Here is a 19647-nt window from a genome sequence, read left to right on the forward strand (position 1 = left end):
TGAATAATCAACTAATATAGCCACATTTTGCTAAATGTACATGCTCTGCACGCTTCACTTAATGCATTGTTAACTAAAAATGGTAGATGGAACTGCAATAGAGAATGTCAAATGTTCTTTGAGAAAATGAAACAGATCATTACGTCTTATTCATTGATTTCTCAATATGACCTAAACCTTGGATCGATAGCAGCGGCCGACACACGTGATTATGGTTCTGGAGCGGTGATTCTCCATAAATTTCCTGGTAGTTAAAAAAATGCCATCTTTCACGCTTCACACACGCTTACTGCGGCTGAAAGGAATCATAGTGAAATCAAAAAGAAGGCTTAAGCCTCGATGTTGACTGTGTAGTGTACTGTTATTTGCATAATAGTCTGGATAGTTAAGCTCGCAGCTCCGATTACAGCTCTTTGAGTTAGTTTGAACGAGAGAAGGATCTGTTGCACATAACTGGAAGTAGTTGTGACTGTTGTTATACATGGAAGCCACTTTTATGTGGTGGGTCGGTACTGAAGGGCGTGGAAAGTTTTCTTTTTGAGAGTAATTATAATTGGAATCCTGGGGAATGGAGAGAGTGTGTGGAGTGAGGAACCTATAATGACCACGCTTATTAATGGTCTTAGGCTTTGGAGGGTCGGTGGAGTGATCAATACTCTGGTAGTTTTTGTTAGTGTGCGTGTAAGAAGGTTTGTTATACTCAGTCCTACTACCCGTTTTCCAACTTCGAGGTGTTGATGGCAATTTACGTGATATCAAGGGGTAGGAACTATTCACCGTTGTCGGGATACCCACAGAAGAGTTGGTCTCAATCTTACGTATTTCCCTTTTCGGTATCGTGGATTTCGTCTCCTCAAACTTTTTGTCAGAGCTGAAGGGTTTCGTTGCCCCTGTGAGATGAATTTAGGTTCATTCGAGTCATCTTGTGGACTATCTTCAGGGGGATAAATTCTCAAGTGAATATGTTTAGTTGGATGTGTGTCGTCACACGGCCCACACTTAAGTGCTTTACTGAGCGAACAGCCGGGATTAAAGATGTCGTTGTGCTTTTTGGTGACAGTTGGAGTCCGTATCTTATCTAAAGGTTTCTGATCTGCAGACTCATCTATTTCTACGGATCGACCTGCCGTTTGCGGAATGATATCATGCTTATTGTTCGTGAGCTTTATATTATTCACTGTGTTACAAACTGTCTTTAGCTAGTTATTTACTACGACACCATCATACGGTTCTATAACTTCACGTCTTCTTACACGACGTTGACAGGGTGTTAGGTCAGGAGTGACTTTTATGCTCTTGTATGGAATTATTGAGCGAATATCTTTGCTCAACTCAATAAATTAATTAGCATCGTTACAACAGCTAAACTTAAACAGGGGAGAACAAGTCGATCTATCCGACTTCTTTCTTCGGCGGATGACTTGGCAGTTGATGTTCAGCATGCCGCATGCTCTACGGCAAATATCCCTTAACTTTTTTGGGTGTGTGCGATCAGGGAGATTGCATGCAACTGCATTTCAGAAAGATATAAATCTTTTCGTCACTTCTTCAGCCACAAACTCTAAAATACACTCAGCTTTAGTGATTTGTTCAAGATTGTTACTAGTATTAATACCTCACATGTGTGAGGGGTGCTAATTGGTTAATTCAACCGTTAATTTCGGCCAGAGAGCTTTGTAACTGACGGGTGTCAGTACTACATTGATCAGTATTTTCGTAAGTGTGAAATCAACTGCTAGGCAGCTTGGTTTTTGATATCTTAGATTTAGGCCTTGGTAAAGCGTGCTGTCTGGTAGACCGGGTTGACTTATCGATGCACGTGGGTATTTCGCCTTTTATGTTAACTAGTCTTACAGTTGGCATACTTCACGAACAGATAAAGGGGTTGTTACATGGAGAATCAGATAGTGATAGTGGTATTTGTGGATAGGGAGCACAAAGTTCGGAAGATAAAAGTTTATCATCGTCAGGTACTGAGTCGTCAGTCATAAGGGTTACAGACTTTGACCTTTTAGTAGGCTTGAGAGTTGGTCAAATTTCTCCTTTACTAGAGTTACTTGCCATAATTTGAAGCTGGGTGAGTAAAGTTCTTGTCTTGCTACAATATAATATCTGAGTGTGTAGTTATTACGTTTCCATCTTTAATTCCTAATAGTTTCAATGTAATATTTTTGTAACACGGCCGATATTTGAGTTCATTCTGACATTGGGTTTCGTATAGTGGAGACATTAGAGTTCTAGCAGAGGTTTGAAGGGCAGAAACACTGTGGTATCACGACACCTTTTTGCTCTACCTTTTCATTTCTGCCTTGTGCACAGCCAAAAACCGAAATTAACTATGATTTTTTCATATTCGCATCGCAGACAATCAATCGTCTCAACTTGTATTAATATCATAATATCATTGGAGATTCGTCTAGTATCATGAGTCATCACGATGGGATCGTTTTCGTTACTTGAGGGATGGACGTTATAAGACATAGCGTGGCTGAACTCAATTCAAATCTAAGAAGTATTGATTTGACCGCTTATGCAAAACCTTAAAAATTGTCGAGGTGACGCACCAATCGTTTTACAAAAGGTTGACCTTGAAGTGCTCAGCAACCTACATCAGTGCACGATACACCTGAAGCGTTACCGTTCTGAAGTTGTGTGACGCGTTCAAAATCTGACTGCTACCTTGCTTTCGACTACTGGATTACTTTCACATTATACCTTCATCACTGTTATCTATTGTCGAATACATTTATTACTTAGTGTAAGTTCATCCGATCTCTTTACTGAGTCTTCCACCCGCTTGTTCTCTTGTTTTCGATTCTAGCCTTTTTTTATAACTGTCTAAGAAGCTTCGTAAAATGCTTCGCTCACTCGATTCCCATACAATGTCATCTTAGGCTTCTTGTAAGTTACTTCACATCTGAGTCCCATCGGTGGAGGTGGTTGTCTTAAAGTGTAAAGTGCACCACCTACAGGTGGTGTTAAGAAACTGAAATCCAAGCAATACACTACTACTATTGTAATTTCCTAAGAGTTAAGAAATTCAATTTGACGGAATAGGGGGTTACGTAGTTTGTTGAATTTCGTGGTTTTGACATCACAAAATGACCTCTAAATCTCAAACTGACGACCCGAAGGTTAAGACCTCATCCTAGACCTCTGGTAAAACACAGGACCCACATTCTGGAGTCATACTAAAACAAGACACGTGTTCAGTGCTTCCTGGTTTTCACCGACTCTCTAACTAGTACCCACTATAAGAATACAAACTCGGTCTATCCGTACTTTGTGTAGATATGCTAGTACACCCTCATTCGTACTTCAAGTTTTCTAGCATTAGCTTTTGATTCTTCGCTTGTCCATTGATTTCTTGCTGTTCTGGTGATATGTGGCGACTAGGATACATTCCGACTGCTTCGCTGTATCCGTCGGTGGTTTTCGGTTTACAACCAGTATGAATAGTAATTTTTCAATCATAACTATAAGAACACAAGAAATCACAACTTAGAAGTGTAGAGAACGGTGCGGTTAATAAAACTGAATAGATAGCATACCAAAAACTATTATTTTGACACTTAAATTTAGTAGGTAGTAATCAACAGTTGTATTTAGACCGTTGATGGGTATCACGTCGTCTTACAGACTAGTAGTTAGCAGTGAATGAAGTCTAACCAATTCTAGGTAATAAATCTTCGGCAGTTAATTTAGCCAACCAACCTCAGTTGGTGAACCTGACCAACACTCTGAACTTTTGGAACGTTAAGTAGGGTTCTACAAGATTTACTTTTTGTCCTTTAAACGCTTTAACTCTCAGTAAACCACAATTATTAGAATAAGAACTTTGCGGCATCGTTTTCACTTTTTAAGTCTATTTAATGTGTTTGCTTGGCTTATCTTCACTAAATTAGTGCTATTGAGTGGTCGTTCTGGCTCATAAAAAGACAAGACAGCATCGTATGGACTAAGAGACCATTAACACAAATACGTCGATTTTAATAGTAGGTTAACTGAGAAACTGACGATAGCTAAAAACTTTCTCGTGGAGCCTAGTATTACATTTCTTTTAGCATCAAGTTACAGTAGCATATTACTTCGAACAACTAAGCTGGGATATTCTGTTAGTTGCTGATATTGACCGAATACCCTTTAATATTAACATAATGAAATTCTTCACGAAGGAACTGTATACCCCCTTTTTACGGAGTCTTCCTATTCGCATCATCCCATATCAGATGTATTCAATCTAATGAAATATTTGTCATCTGGCAATTTTAACGAGTTATTATGAACATTATTTTTGTTTATCCTGTTATTTATCTCTTAATAATTCCTGGATGTAATTATTTAGACTGTCATTTGGTCCCTGTTGAACTTGAACTGGACAAATATCACTATGCAGATATATACTTCTGAAAAGCGTGGCTCCGATACGACTGGAGACGGAACAGAAACAGCTCCTCTTAAAACTGTTCTTCAGGCCATCACTAAGTTAGATGGAAAAATTGATGCAGATACGCGCATTTGGGTTGATGGTGTTGAAAATGGAATGTGGGATCCTGTATCTAAATCTAAACTAAAAAAGGTGATCAAACAATATCATATTCAAGAAAGGAAACATGATAAGGTGTCAAAGGAGAAAGTTGTAAGTCTCGCTTGCAAGTAATGTAAGATTTACTTATTCCGGTATTGATGGTTTCTATGGCTCTGGTTTGCGACCTGGACGTAGTTGTTTGGACCAGGTATTCACACTACGTCAGATCCTAGAACGCCCCCAAATGCCCTGGTACGGCCGAGAGTGGGGAGAGTCTGCTCTCCCTCTCGAAATGCTCTCATATGGCCACGCGAATATATAGCCTCTGCCAGGGAAGTCCTACTCACTGCCTTCTCGTGGCGGGGGTGTTGTTCACAAAAGTGAGAGGACGAAAAGCGAATGTCCGGCGCTTTAACCGGGTTGGTGAATGTGGAGGATCCACCTAGGGGAGTTGGAAAACCCTGATTCCAAACCAATGGTGCACATGGGCTCCAGTATCCTGAAGGAACGAATGGCGTATGAACCAACTGTTGGTCACCGGCTACCATGGGACTGCATCTCCTTACGATGCTCCACTGCCTTGTGGACTAGACCTTTAGGTCAAAGGCTCCGGGTGTGGCCCCCTAAGAAAACCACCTGCTTCAGTCTGGGCACCTGGGCAGTATCACAGCCCTCACACAAATCGAATGAGATTTGTGCGGCGCATATTTATCTGGTGCTTCCTTGTACCAATATTTATGTTTAAATAAATAATAAATAAAATAAGATCCTAGAACATAGACACACATTCAGACGCCCCACAATCGTAGTATTTCTCGACTTCAAGGCGGCATTTGACTCCGTTGATTGTGAGGTTCTATGGCAGTGTTTGTCACTGAAAGGGGTACCAAAGAAGTACATTAACCTTATATAGGCTCTTTACTCGAACACAACTGGTTGATTTAAAGCTTATGGCAAATTGTCATCAGAATTGATTACCTCAAGTAGTCAGTCAGCTACAACGTAGGACCAGGCACATATATGCATCGGTCCAAGTTGCCATACCTCGTTAGCACAACAAGATCAACACCGGATTAATAGTAGTTAATTTAGTGTTGGTAGTAGTATATAAATTATAGGTTGTATATAAGGATATAGTATAGGAAGGAAGAGAGATATGAAGCAATTTTAGTCTCAAGGTTTAAGGGAAGATAAAGAGTGTATACACCTACGCCATTGTGATCGATTCTGAGCCATGTCACCTAGAGTCTCCAACCATTGGTTACGATAGTCACGCGGACCCCAACCAGGTAGTCTGCATCTGCCAACATGGCTCAGACTAGAAGTTAGTGACTTCAAGCACTGATACCATGTTTTGGTTTGGCCGCCCCTAACTCTCTTCCAACCGTCCCCAATACTAGTCATCATAGCGCGTCGTGGTAATCGATGTTCAGGCATACGTAACACGTGGCCCAACCATCTCAGTCGATGAAGATTCATCACCTCATCAACTGATTTACTATCATTCCCTAATACCCTGCGTTTAACTTCACTACTACTTACCCAGTGATCCCAGCAAAGGCTAGCAATATTTCTAAGACATCTGTGGTCAAATACTAGTAACTTACGAGTATTTTCTACTCCTAATGGCCCCGTTTCGCAGCCGTAAAGTAGAACAAAGCGAACTGCTGTGCAGTATACTCATCCCTTAATTGATAGACGGATATCTCGTCTACGCCATAGGTGACGTAAGTTGGCAAAAGCCAAACGAGCTTTTTGAATCCGTGCAGAGATTTCGTCAGACACCAACCCATTAGGGCTGATCAGACTTCCAAGATAAGTGAAGTTGTCGACGCGTTCGACTACTTCACTCCCTATCCTTAGTTCGGGTGTTGACGCAGGCCAGTCCTGGAGTAACAATTTACATTTGGATGGGGAGAAACGCATCCCAAACATCCTGGCATTATTACTGAGTTCCAACAGAAGACTCTGCATTTTGCCAGCGTCTTCACCAAACAGGACTATGTCATCTGCGTATTCTAAGTCGCTTAGTGGTCCCCCTGGTAGGAGATCAATTCCTGTAGATTCAGTCGAAGAGAGTGTTATTTGCAGCAACAGGTCTATAATGAAGTTAAACAAAAACGGGGATAGTGGACAGCCTTGACGGACACCACTTGAGGTTGTAAAATCATATGACAGTTCGCCATAAGCTCTTACTCGACTAATAGTGTTCGAGTAAAGAGCCTTCAAAAGGTTTATGTACTTCTCAGGTACACCTTTCAATGACAGACACTGCCACAGAACCTCTCGGTCTACAGAGTCAAATGCTGCTTTCAAGTCAAGAAAAACTATCATTGTCGGACGCCGATAAGCGTGTCTGTGCTCTAAAACTTGACGAATGGTGAATATGTGGTCGATACAGCCACGACCAGGTCTGAAGCCAGCCTGATTTTCTCGTGTTTGCAGTTCACGAGTCTTAGTTAGGCGCCCGATAATTATTGAGGCTAGTATTTTAGATGCTATGTTAGTCAGACTAATCCCTCTATGGTTATCGCAGGATGATTTGGACCCCTTTTTATATATTGGGACAATCAGTGATTGTGACCAGTCGGATGGGATTACATCCGTCTCCCAGATTTTAGCCAGAATATTAGTCAACCTAATCGCTAAAATTGGACCACCATATTTAAAGACCTCTGGAGCCAATCCATCAGGACCAGCTGCTTTTCCTCGTTTCAGATTACTTATAGCCTTTTGAACTTCAAGTAGGGTCGGGGGGCCTACCTCAATGTTCCATTCAGGTTTTCTGGGAATAGTGGGTAGTTGTGCAGTAGCTGAAGGCCAGCTAAACTGCTCCTTAAAGTGTTCCGCCCATCGTTCTAAACGTTTAGGTTGAGAGCAGATAAGGGTTCCGTCTTTTTCGGAGATTGTCTCACTTACACTTGACTTCTTAATTCCGGTTTCTTTTATTAGTCTGAATAGTTGCCTGGTGTTGCCTACAGCCGCTGCCTTTTCCATCTCTTTTGCTTTCGTTGCCCACCACTGCTCACGATCGTTCCTTAGACTTTTAGTTAACCTAGATCTAATTTCTTTACGCTCTTCGTCGTGTTTAGAGCCTGATGGGATGAGTTTACGCGAATCCACCAGTGAAATAGACTTAGAAGAAATCCACTGGTTTTTTGGAACCCTATGGTTTAAATAACTAATAGATGTTACTGCTGTTTCCACAGCTGTTCGTGTGTCTTTCCAAGCAGCATCTGGGTCAGTCTCGTTTACAGAACTGCCTAGATGTGAACTCAGTTGTTTCTGGAATTCGCATTTGGCTTTCTCGTCCTCCAGTTCAATCCTAATGGGTCTTCTTAGTGTAATTTTCCTGCGTCCATTGAGGCGCAGACAAATGCGCGCTCGTATTAAAGCGTGATCAGAGTCTAAACAAGTATTCCAATACGAGCGACAATCTTCTATTGAGCCTCTCCAACGATGACTGATGACAATATGGTCTATTTGAGTCCATCGTTGGTTTGGTGCAGGTGGTCGCCATGTTAGACGATGTCTCTCCTTATGTTTAAAATTAGTGCTTGCTAAAAATAAACGATTGTCTGAGCATAGTTGCAACAGACGATCAACATTATCGGTTCGTTGAGCCGGAATACTAAAACACCCACCTAAATGTCTTTCTGTTTGATTTAAGCTGCTTACCTGGGCATTAAAGTCACCCGCTACGACTACTATGTCTGAGCGCTTAGCTTTCTGAAGAAGCTCAGAGAGTTTTCTGTAAAAGTCATCTTTCACTTCATCATGGCTGCAGTCAGTGGGAGCGTAGGCAGAAACGACGAAAAGGCAACGACGTGTGTCCCTATCCTTCCGAGTTCTTACGGAGCCATTTAGCCGGACAGCACACAGGCGACTGTTAACGGGGATCCATTCTAGTAGTGCCTGTTCTGCCCTTGTACTTAGTGCTATGCCTACACCCGCAAGTCCGCTCCACTCTTCATTCTTGTTTAACTTTATCGTAGACGTGCTTTTAGAAATAACACTTCCCTCATTCAAATTTAGAGGGGTTGGACTTCTACTAGGAGATTCACTTGTTGACTTAGAATATGCCGATGACAGTCTCGTTTGGTGAAGACGCTGATAAAATGAAGAGTCTTTTGATAGCACTGAGTAACAATGCCAGGATGTGTAGGATGCTTTTCTATCCCTCTAAATGTAAATTGTTGCTCCAGGACTGGCCTGTGTCAACAACCGAACTAAGGATAGGGAGCGAAGTAGTCGAACGCGTCGACAACTTCACTTATCTTGGAAGTCTGATCAGCCCTAATGGGTTGGTGTCTGACGAAATCTCTGCACGGATTCAAAAAGCTCGTTTGGCTTTTGCCAACTTACGTCACCTATGGCGAAGACGAGATATCCGTCTATCAATTAAGGGATGAGTATACTGCACAGCAGTTCGCTTTGTTCTACTTTACGGCTGCGAAACGGGGCCATTAGGAGTAGAAAATACTCGTAAGTTACTAGTATTTGACCACAGATGTCTTAGAAATATTGCTAGCCTTTGCTGGGATCACTGGGTAAGTAATAGTGAAGTTAAACGCAGGGTATTAGGGAATGATAGTAAATCAGTTGATGAGGTGATGAATCTTCATCGACTGAGATGGTTGGGCCACGTGTTACGTATGCCTGAACATCGATTACAACGGCGCGCAATGCTGATTAGTATCGGGGATGGTTGGAAGAGAGTTAGGGATGGCCAAACCAAAACATGGCATCAGTGCTTGAAGTCATTAACCTCTAGTCTGAGCCATGTTGGTAGATACAGACCACTTGGTTGGGGTCCGCTCATCTAACGTAACCAATAGTTGGAGTCTGAGTGACATGGCTCACAATGGCGCAGGTGTATACACTCTTTGTCTTCCCTTAAACAGTGAGATTGAAATTGCTTCATATCTTTCTTCCTGTACTATATCCTTATATACAATCTTTCTTTTATGTATTACCACAATTAAATTAACTACTATGAATTTGGTGTTCATCTTGTTATGCAAACGAGGTATTGTAACTTGGACCGATGCATATATGTGCCTGGTCCTACGTTGTAGTTGACTGACTGATCATTTGCTGATAGATGTATTAAAAGCACAACTTCGCCACTCAAATGTTCTGTTCATATATTTCGATCTTAGAAAATAATATGGCCTCTCAGTAACAGTTAGTCCCCATAAAAGGTTGGATCAAAGCCGATTATATTAACTTTGATAAGTGAATAACATGAAGATTAAGAAATATGCTGCATAGAATAGTAGTACATCTACATTACAAAGATGTTTAAAGAGGTCATATGTAAAAAAATATATATTTTTAAATTAACCTTTACTACCGTTTCTCACTATTCTGCTAATTATTTTAATATTCATCTAGTTGCCACATAAAGTTCACAATATATTTGTAAATATTAACCACTTTGTTTTGTAGCATCTATGATAAAAAAAAAATAAGGCTAACTGTGAAAGCTGTTCTTCAGTGTTTCATGCCCTTTCGAATGTAGTCTACTGCTTGGAACACTGGACTGTCAATTAGTAGATAAAGGGTTCGGATCCAGCCCTAACCCATCTTAGTAAGATCGGTAGGCCCCACAGAATGAGTATGGCTTAAAGTCAAACATATAACCTTGTTCTGTGTGTGAGTTACAGTTTACATATTTTTTTAATTCTTATTAGACATTTTGTTGCATTTCTTTCTCAGCCATCTGCTGAAAACGGTAATCTTAGTGAAGCAGTGGATACTCAACTGCGTTTGGACACAGAATTACCTGAAGCGAAACGATGTAAAATTCGTGATTTACAAACTTTATACCATCAACGTGTATGTGTGTATGGTTGGGTGCATCGAATACGTCGTCAGAGTAAAACTTTAATGTTCATTATACTTCGCGATGGCACTGGGTTCTTGCAATGTGTTTTTTCAAACAACCTGGTAAGTTTTGTACAATGACAGGCTTTTCTTATTTTTGAGTGAATGAAGTCAAGAAATAAGACGTTTATTCATGCATCTGCAACTGATTTCATAACATTTCACTCAATTTCTTCATAGACCGGTATTATCTCACATACCTAAGCCAGGAAGTATGGAGGATTCATTTAGGGGAGTTGGAAAACCCTGATTCCAAACTAGTTACACATGGGCTACAGGATCCTGAGGGAACTAATGGTGTACGAATTTACTGTTGGTTACCGACTACCATGGGACTGCATCTCCTTATGTTGCTCTACTACCTTGTGGATTGGACTTCAGAGTCAATGGCTCGGGGAGTGACCCCTAAGGAAACCACCTGCTTCGGTTTGGGTACCCGGGCAATATCACAGCCCTCACACAAATCGAATGATGAAGAGTGGCGTATATAATTGGTGCCTCTTTGTACCAATGTTTGTGTTTAAATAAATGTAGATTGATTCGTAGATTACTTTATTCTATCAATAATAAGCCTATAGTTTTTAATCGCTTTTAATTCGACCACCTACAATTTAGTTTTTTCGTGCCGTACTACTTTTTAAGTGTTTAACTCAGGATGCAATCACACTATCACCAGAGTCTACTGTCGAAGTTTATGGAGTGGTAAAACAATTGCCATCTGGCAAGTCAGCTCCTGGAGGCATAGAATTGGTTGCTGATGGTTGGGCGATAATTGGTAAAGCACCAGCTGGTGGCATCGACTCTGTATTAACTGTGGAAAGTGATATAGACACTCAGTTGGACAACAGACATTTGGTTATTCGAGGAGAAAATGTAAGTGGTGTTTAATAATCTTTTCAGTTTCCTCAAAGTTTCTGTTTTTGTGTGAAAATAGTCATCACCCATAATTGTATTGTAAATAAAACGTCAACAATTGAATTCTTTGAACAACGTATCGCTCGCTCTCATTCGATCTCCCGATTTTTCCGCACCGTTTTCATCAGTATCTTCATTGTTTTACGTCCCTTAGGCACTGCGGTCGCTCTCTCAGGTCACTAAGATCACTTCTAATCGAATTTCCTTTTCAGGTACCTCTTCCACGGTGTGGACAACCGGGAAGTGATAACTGCCGTCATACCTCTAACATCACTCAAGATCAAGTGAGATTTGTGTAGCGCATATGTATCTGGTGCTCCTTTGTACCAATATTTTTGTGTTTAAATAAATAAATCACTGTATTCATATCAATCTCCTTCAATTCCTATTATTCATCCTACAGCGACTTTCAACAGTAAACTTCCTCTTTCGGCTTCCTCCTCACGTGTCACCATAGCCAACGATTTTAGTACGCGAACCGCTGTCCCAGGTCTAGTGAAACCTCGTTTCAAACTACACATTAGAGCCTTCAACGTACTCACTCACAATTACGTGTTAAAACAAACAAAAGAAATGGATAACTTGTTGAAATATCTAGATGGCAGGATCAGCTAGTCCAGATATTCTAGCAAGCCCTCTATATTCGAGAGGGAGATTGAACTCTCTCCACCCTCGACCGTGCAATGCTATTTGAGGCCGGTAGAAGTGAAAAATCATAAAATGCATCTCTAAAAAGAACCAATGAGATTAAGGAATAAATTCAGAAATAACATTTAATATTTAAAGTTTGTAAAAACGGACTATAAATGCTAACAGATCTGTGATCTTAATGTCAATCATTTTTATTTTGGAAACTGTTTACGTTTCGTATATATTTTTTTATTTTGATACTTCATTTTCAATTTAGACAGCGAAAGTGCTCAGGCTCGTCAGTGTTGCTTTGGAAGCTTTTCGTGCACATTTCGTAGATCGTGGTTATGTGGAGGTTAGTTTTGTTACAAAAGTAGTCTCGTTTCCGTATACTTTTACCGATAAATTGTTTGATCTTAATATATATGGAAATTAGTTCTTATGGTCGGTTTACTTCATAAACCGTGATATTAACTAAAGAAGAATGATTGGAAACCAGGAAGCACTAAATATTTACGTTGTTTTAGTATTGTAAGAGGTTTCTTGATATTCATCTGATCAGTAAAGCTACTAAACGATGGTATCACTTATTTGTAGTTCTCTTACTCATCATTTTTCAATGATGCATTAATAGCTACTATTATTGTAAGCTCAATTAGTGTTTGATATTTTGTCGACCATCAAAATAAATGATGATGTTCACAGTCTAATCAGTTTCTTTTTCTTACTGGTCTCAAGTACTTTGCTCTACCAAACCTTTATACTTACTGTTCTTAATCTGCAATGAAGCCGTAAGTAAAATCACTCTCCTTTGATGATTTGCATTTACGTCGTTCAACGCGACAGCCATGATTGTTACCTCCAGGTCTTCCAGATCAAAATGACCCTCGTATATATATATATATATATATATATATATATATATATATATATATATATATCGATTACCGTTCCGTTATAACTAGGTCATGTACTAGTCTATTCAAAATAAACTTTTCTGAATAATTTGTTTCTCTTGTCTTCTCTATAGGTTTTACCGCCGACATTTGTTCAAACTCAAGTCGAAGGCAGTGCTACATTGTTTTCTTTGAATTACTTTGGTGAGACTGCATTCATGTCTCAATCGTCTCAGTTGTATTTAGAAACATGTATACCTGCTGTAGGTGACTGCTTCTGCATAACCCGTAGCTATCGAGCTGAAAAAGTAAGTTTTTATCAACAATCCTCGTTTTCTATTTTGCCACTAATTTAGTGTTGTTGTAGATTCCCAATTGGACACTGTTGGTTGTGCATAATATTTAGAGCTCATGAATTTGTTCGCACTTGCAAATGTATCAATTTGTGTTGAAAATATATCTCCCGAACTAATGAACCTTGCCAAGTATCAACTCGTTTATTTGTATCATGATTGCGTCTGAGGGAAACAGAATAAATCTCACCTGGTGATAAGGTCAGGTTAACAGTATTCCACATATAGTCTAAGTAAACCATTCCCGTGTCAATCAATACAACAGAAGAGATACCCCATAGAAATACAAGCGGCTAAATCATAAGGTCCTGGTCTGATTAGTGACTGATCGATATTCTCTTAGGAAGTTATCTAGTGGGCACACTCACCTGCATCAATTATATGCTAAAAGGAATTGTTCCTTCTCGATTCGCCACTCATTGAATTGTTGGAGTAAGAACGCACGATCACTACGTGGATGGATGATTGTCTGGTTTCATATTGGAGCTTCGAGATTACTTAAAGCTTTACACTGTTCTAGACAATCAGTACCGGAAATAGCATCTTGTGTTTTATTATCATAGGCTATGAACAACTGTCTGCAACTAAATGTACGCATTTTTTGTTTGTGTTAGCAGTTACTAAACGCTAATTATCTTGAATACAACCTGAAATAAAACCCATTTTAGCACAAACGCAGTGGTGGGAAATGTTTAAACTTTCGTATATATTAATATTACTGTATATCAGGCGTCAGCATAATTTGATATAGTAGCAGGCGGAAATTTATAACAATCACAACATGAAACAATGAATTCGCTTACATTATTAGATTAAGCTGTTGTGGCCATTTTTGAACACCGACCTACGAAAACGTTGGCATATCATATCTCCATGATTTTACTCATGGTTGTTTAATCACTTTACTTCATTTAACTCCTCTATTGCCTTTAATTATTGTAACAAAATATCCTAATTATCTTACTCCATTCACAGTATAATCAGTTGTTAACTTATTAATTTAACAAGGCTTTTTATTTACACAATCTCTTATTGTTATCATTCATATTACGTAATCTAGTATTATTACCTCTTTATTACGTCACCATGTTTAATCATTGTTCTCATATCTTCACGGAATTGTGATTCTTAAGATAGATGTTCAAATACCATTTCGTCTCGCAGAGTTTCTGTTAGCGTTGTCGAGGCACTCACTACTCGTTGCTAACTATTCTGTTTTACTCTCTCCAGTTTGTTGCTGCCTGTCGATAAATTCCCTCAGATATTGAGATGTTTGTGTTTGCACATGAAATATTCATCTGAAGCTTCCCAAGTGCCATTATTAAAACCCGATTATACAAGTTCTAATGTGTTATGGTTTGTTCCACTTCATTATCATCGAGCCACAAGAGAATCTTGGCTAAATAGTCATCCGAGTAATATTCTTCTACAAATTTTCGCATTATTAGTTCACTAATATTGAAAACTTAGGCGTTGCTTGGTAATGATTTCCTGAGATGTATTGGTGCATATTCGATAGCTGAAACTTCTACACAATAGTTAGGAGTTCATTGCAGTTACTGAAACGCTCTACGTCTATCCTATCTCTATAATCAACTAACAAACTGCTTTCCTTTACTCCCTTTTTAATTCAAAGGTATTACTGCATGTATATATAATTTCATTGCCAGTCCATAACTAATTCAATTTCCTTTTCATGTTTCCAGAGTAGAACTCGGCGCCATTTATCTGAATATAATCACGTTGAAGCGGAATGTCCATTTATTGATTTGAATGGTTTATTAGAACGAATTGAGGATTTAGTTGTGGATGTTTGTGATCGCATCATGAAACGATCCGGTGATCTGTTGTTAGATGTGAACCCGGTTAGTTTTGATCTTGACAACACTGATGGTAGTAATAATATATTGAGAGAAGTGTTTGTTGTTCGTTTCAAAATAGTATTTCTGTTTTTTTCTTCAGTTTTCCAATATTACGTAACTAGATATTTGCGGAGATATTTCATTTCATAGGTAGTTTACATCATTGGCTGATGAATACAACGATGAGTACCCACAAATTGAACCAATCTTCACAAAGCTTTTAATTAGACGACAATAGTTAGCTTACTGGTGACTTACTTTGAAATTCTAGTTCTAAGTCGTTACTGATGAGGTTCAGATAAGTTGGGAGTAGAAAGAGTCATCAATAACAATTTTGGATAATCGTCGTATCCCAAACTGGATGATTTTGGAACTGTAGTGTTAAATGCACCTACTCAGTGGTTCTAATAGTTAAGCTTTCCTCGTGATGGTATCCTGAATCCCGAACACTGAGTAGTACCATACTCCGATAAAACAATTGTCAATGACGTCCCAACCGAGATTGTTTTGTAACAAATACAACCTACAAGCTAAACCAGTCTCCACAAAACTCTTCCAACTAAGGAAAAAGTAATTGAAAATGTCTCAACGGTGTTCACACTTACAACCTACTATTAGTGGGACGTCCAATTAGTTTGTATAGACTATTATGTATATAAACTTTGTTGAGTTGATGAGCATTGCTGGATTCTTAAATTGGTACATATTAGTTTTTGCATATCCGTAACTCATTAGCGAATATTCCAGGATATCATTCTTTCCCCCATTATCGATTCAATATTATGCCTTTTTCTCATGATTATAGTTACAAGCTTTGCTGTTTAATATTTAGACAAACTTTTCGTTTGATGTCATCTGAAATACAGTAAGTATCCACGACCCCACCAAAGGTTGAACCCACAATAATCATCTCAACATCATTATGAGAGCGTAAAGTTTAAACATTAATTAGTTGTGTGGTCAGTATCACTAATTAACTGACTGGATTTAGAAACGTGTACTATTAAGTGTGCTAGATTAACGACATCGTTATTTTTATACAGCTTAAATTTTTCATACATTGTTCATATTCACAATGATCAGATTTACATTTTCTTATTTCGGTTTATTCTCTTTTTCAGCAATTCAAAACACCTAAACGTCCTTTCAAACGACTAAAATACGAAGATGCAATTGTTTATTTAAATAATTTAGGTATTACAAAGGAAGATCTTACACCTTTTCAGTATGGTGATGATATTCCTGAGGCTCCTGAACGTCGACTTGTAGACACAATTGGTGAACCGGTTCTGTTAACTAATTTTCCTGCTGGATTAAAAGTCTTCTATATGTTACGAACTAAAGGTGATGAACGTCTAACTGACTCGGTAAGTAGCTCCGTGTAATTCAAAAATCCCTTTCTTGTTCAATCTGCTTTAAAATAGGCCTTGCATTTTTGATATTCAATTAGTTATGATGTTAAAGTGAGTTGAAAATAACTTGTTTGAAAATGTATTGACCTTCGTTTGGGTTACTTTTTTTAATCTATCGCTCATACGTATATTTCTAGTTGAATGAATAAATTCAATAGATTCCTACAACATACTTTCACATGGTCCGTCAGAAAAAAATAAATAGTAGAACACAAAAAAACCTTGGACAATAACCAAATACTTACACGAGGAGGAGGAAAGTCTTTATCGATTGGGGGTTAAACAAAGATAGGCAATACGATGGTCGAATTGAATCACAGTAGCGTTTGAAGATAAAACATTGTTGGTCACTTTTTTATTAATAGACAATACATAGCTTGACGTCATAAATGGACATCTCCGAGAAACTATGGTGTACTGAACAACTGTTTCGTCCTAGTCTACAAATCTTTTCACTCACATGGAATTGAACCGTGCACCATCTTCACTCCCACGTCACTGTGAAACACGACACCTTCAAATTATTTAGTCATAATGTTCAACAGTGCATAATTTCACCGAGTCAATATGTAATATATAATCTTCAGTGAAGTACTGTGACACTGTCAGCTTGATTGACTTCATCAATCGTCAGTAGTGTTATATCCCCCGGTGAATTACAAATGGTAACTTTTAAGTCTATTTATGGATCAATGTAATATGCCTATTTCCTATTGTACAATTATTACGTAACTGAACTATTCATATTCGTATTTCTCTTATCATTAGCTTTATTTTGACCTTGACTTATTATCATACGATTCTTGAGTTATAATCAGTTTATTGATTACTTTGGTTTGTATAAAAGCCCAGTGTGTTTGTAAATAATGATCCATACCACTGAGGCTGTTATCGGTGTTTTGGACTTAACTGGTTGGGTTAGGCGGATCGCAGGACCGGTTAGCACTCTAGTCTGCTCGTACGGTTTCGTGTGTCACTGTTCCAATCAATAATTCGCTGCTCCCTGTTTGGCGGTCTTATCGCGTCACACATCAACTATGCATCCACTCGGCCACAAGATATAACAAGTAGTGTACACACTGTTTAAGGAGTCCAAGTCAGAATAACTTTATTAAATAAGTTACATTTTTTGGCTTCGCTGATTTCAAGATCACCCTGTCTTTGTTAATTTTGCAGGTTGATCTACTTGTCCCAGGCGTTGGTGAATTAGTCGGTGGATCAATGCGTGTAGATGATATTGATAATCTTCTCAAAGGATATCAGTCAGAGGAAACAGATCCAACCGCTTATTACTGGTATACAGATCAGGTAATTTGTTGAATATAATACGTTTAGTGTATAAACGAGATCCATTTTTTTATCTCTTAGTATAGTATGTTGTCACTGTATCTCCCATGTCTAGTTTGTTGATTATTAGATGATAAATGATGCGATATTTCGGTATATTTGACATTAGATTATTGAGACCAATCATCAGAAAAGTGGACACCACATAGAACTTGACGCAAATATGAGTCATCTCGAACTGTCACACTTCACATCAATAGAAATCAAAGAGGCTGAAATCATTGTACCTTCTAGCTTAGAAAGCAGTAAATGAATTAAGGGAAAGATTGTATAAAATAATTCAAGGTTTAAAGGAAAATAAAGAACGAATACATCCACACCATGTACCATCTCTGTTGATTGAGGGCATCTGTTGGCTAGGTTACCTTTAATTTTCTGATTCACTCCTTATGCTAATCACTATTTCAACCCCAATGGACTTGCCTGGTCGACACGGCTTAATTCCACATTTAGGTCAATGAATTTGACCATAGTAGGGCGTCAATCAATGTATTTGTGTTGTAAAACCTATGATAGATATTTAATTAATACCGTCGACTATCAGGTCAAATACCTTTATGACTTTTTCAGGGTTTGCTACTCCCTAAATATATTTAAGTTTTAAAAACTGTTGTGGTCGAACTTTTTTCTTTATGGTGTGTACCGTTGTAAACTGTGATGATCATTGGTCAGAATCAGAACTAATATGACCAACCCACAGTCTCTATCTAATATGTTTGTCAATGTTTGATTACCTCTGGAATTCACCTATCGTGGTCATATAGATGTTTATGTACTTTCTTCCAACTTAGTTATTGCTTTCTCATGTTCACTCAGAAGTAGTGAATTGACTATATCAAAGATGGGCGCTTCCTCCAGAGATATCACGGTGAAATTTAGCCGTTTAGTGTTGACTACGTTATAGTTCTAAATATTTATTTTGTATGTAGAATGCTTTATAATGTTCACTGTCATCACCATTCTGTTTGTTTGTGTTTCTTCTCAACTTTAGCGCAAATTCGGAACTTGTCCACATGGTGGCTATGGATTAGGCTTCGAACGATTTTGTACTTGGCTTTTAGGCAAAGATCATATACGAGATGTTTGCTTATATCCTCGCTTCATGGGTCGATGTCGACCATGAGTGATAGTTTCATTATAACCCCTACATCTTTGTATGGATGTACTCTGTTCTGTTCTTAAATTATCAGTACAAAATTTTGTCATATACATATATATTTGTCAACAACTTCAATGTTCAATAATTTGTAGTTTGTTGCATATTTTCCAAGCGGATGATAAATATATCACATCATTACTGAGGTTTAATTTGATAATTTCAAATATATTGAACATCTGAATGAGTATAAAATTGAATTTCAGAAGTTTTAGGCCTCCGTGTAAGTCGCTTCTTCTCTGTATTAATTAGTCCTTAGTAGTGGTCGATACGTACCATTGATGATTGAAATTGTCAACAAGATGACATAAATGCCTATTGCAGTTATTTTGTGAGAATGTACTGATGTACTTTTTTTAACGTTTCCCAACGCATGATGTTTGTAGCATCCAAGAAATTGATTCTGTTTTTGATATTCGAGCTTTTTTATCGTTTAGATGTAGGAAACAACAAATATGTGTTTGATTTTAAATTTTCCCTGTTTGAAATGGCAGCCGTTGTACAATACTCAAAGGCATCCTCACTGCACATAATTCGGAGTCATCATCAAACTTTATTTTGGCGAATATTTTTGTTCAGTTCTTTTTAAGGCACATACCTATTTCAACAGATAGGAAGACCATTTGAATCAATATTTTTTCTATGCATAAAAAAGTCCT

General features: G+C 38.4%; 1 protein-coding gene across 1 annotated transcript; it reads left to right on the top strand.

Annotated features, from left to right (window-relative positions):
• Positions 1 to 4390: 4390 nt before the first annotated feature.
• On the top strand, positions 4391 to 18955 carry Smp_041450 (aspartyl-tRNA synthetase, putative; the record flags this gene model as incomplete). The annotated part of the gene is made up of 9 exons (XM_018791041.1): positions 4391 to 4639; positions 10250 to 10480; positions 11060 to 11290; positions 12240 to 12317; positions 12993 to 13166; positions 14918 to 15076; positions 16195 to 16440; positions 17662 to 17793; positions 18824 to 18955. 9 exons carry the CDS (start codon positions 4391 to 4393, stop codon positions 18953 to 18955), a joined length of 1632 nt encoding a protein of 543 aa, XP_018645750.1.
• Positions 18956 to 19647: the final 692 nt, after the last annotated feature.

This window comes from Schistosoma mansoni, assembly GCF_000237925.1.
Source record: "Schistosoma mansoni, WGS project CABG00000000 data, chromosome 7 unplaced supercontig 0100, strain Puerto Rico, whole genome shotgun sequence".
NCBI classification, from domain to species: domain Eukaryota; kingdom Metazoa; phylum Platyhelminthes; class Trematoda; order Strigeidida; family Schistosomatidae; genus Schistosoma; species Schistosoma mansoni.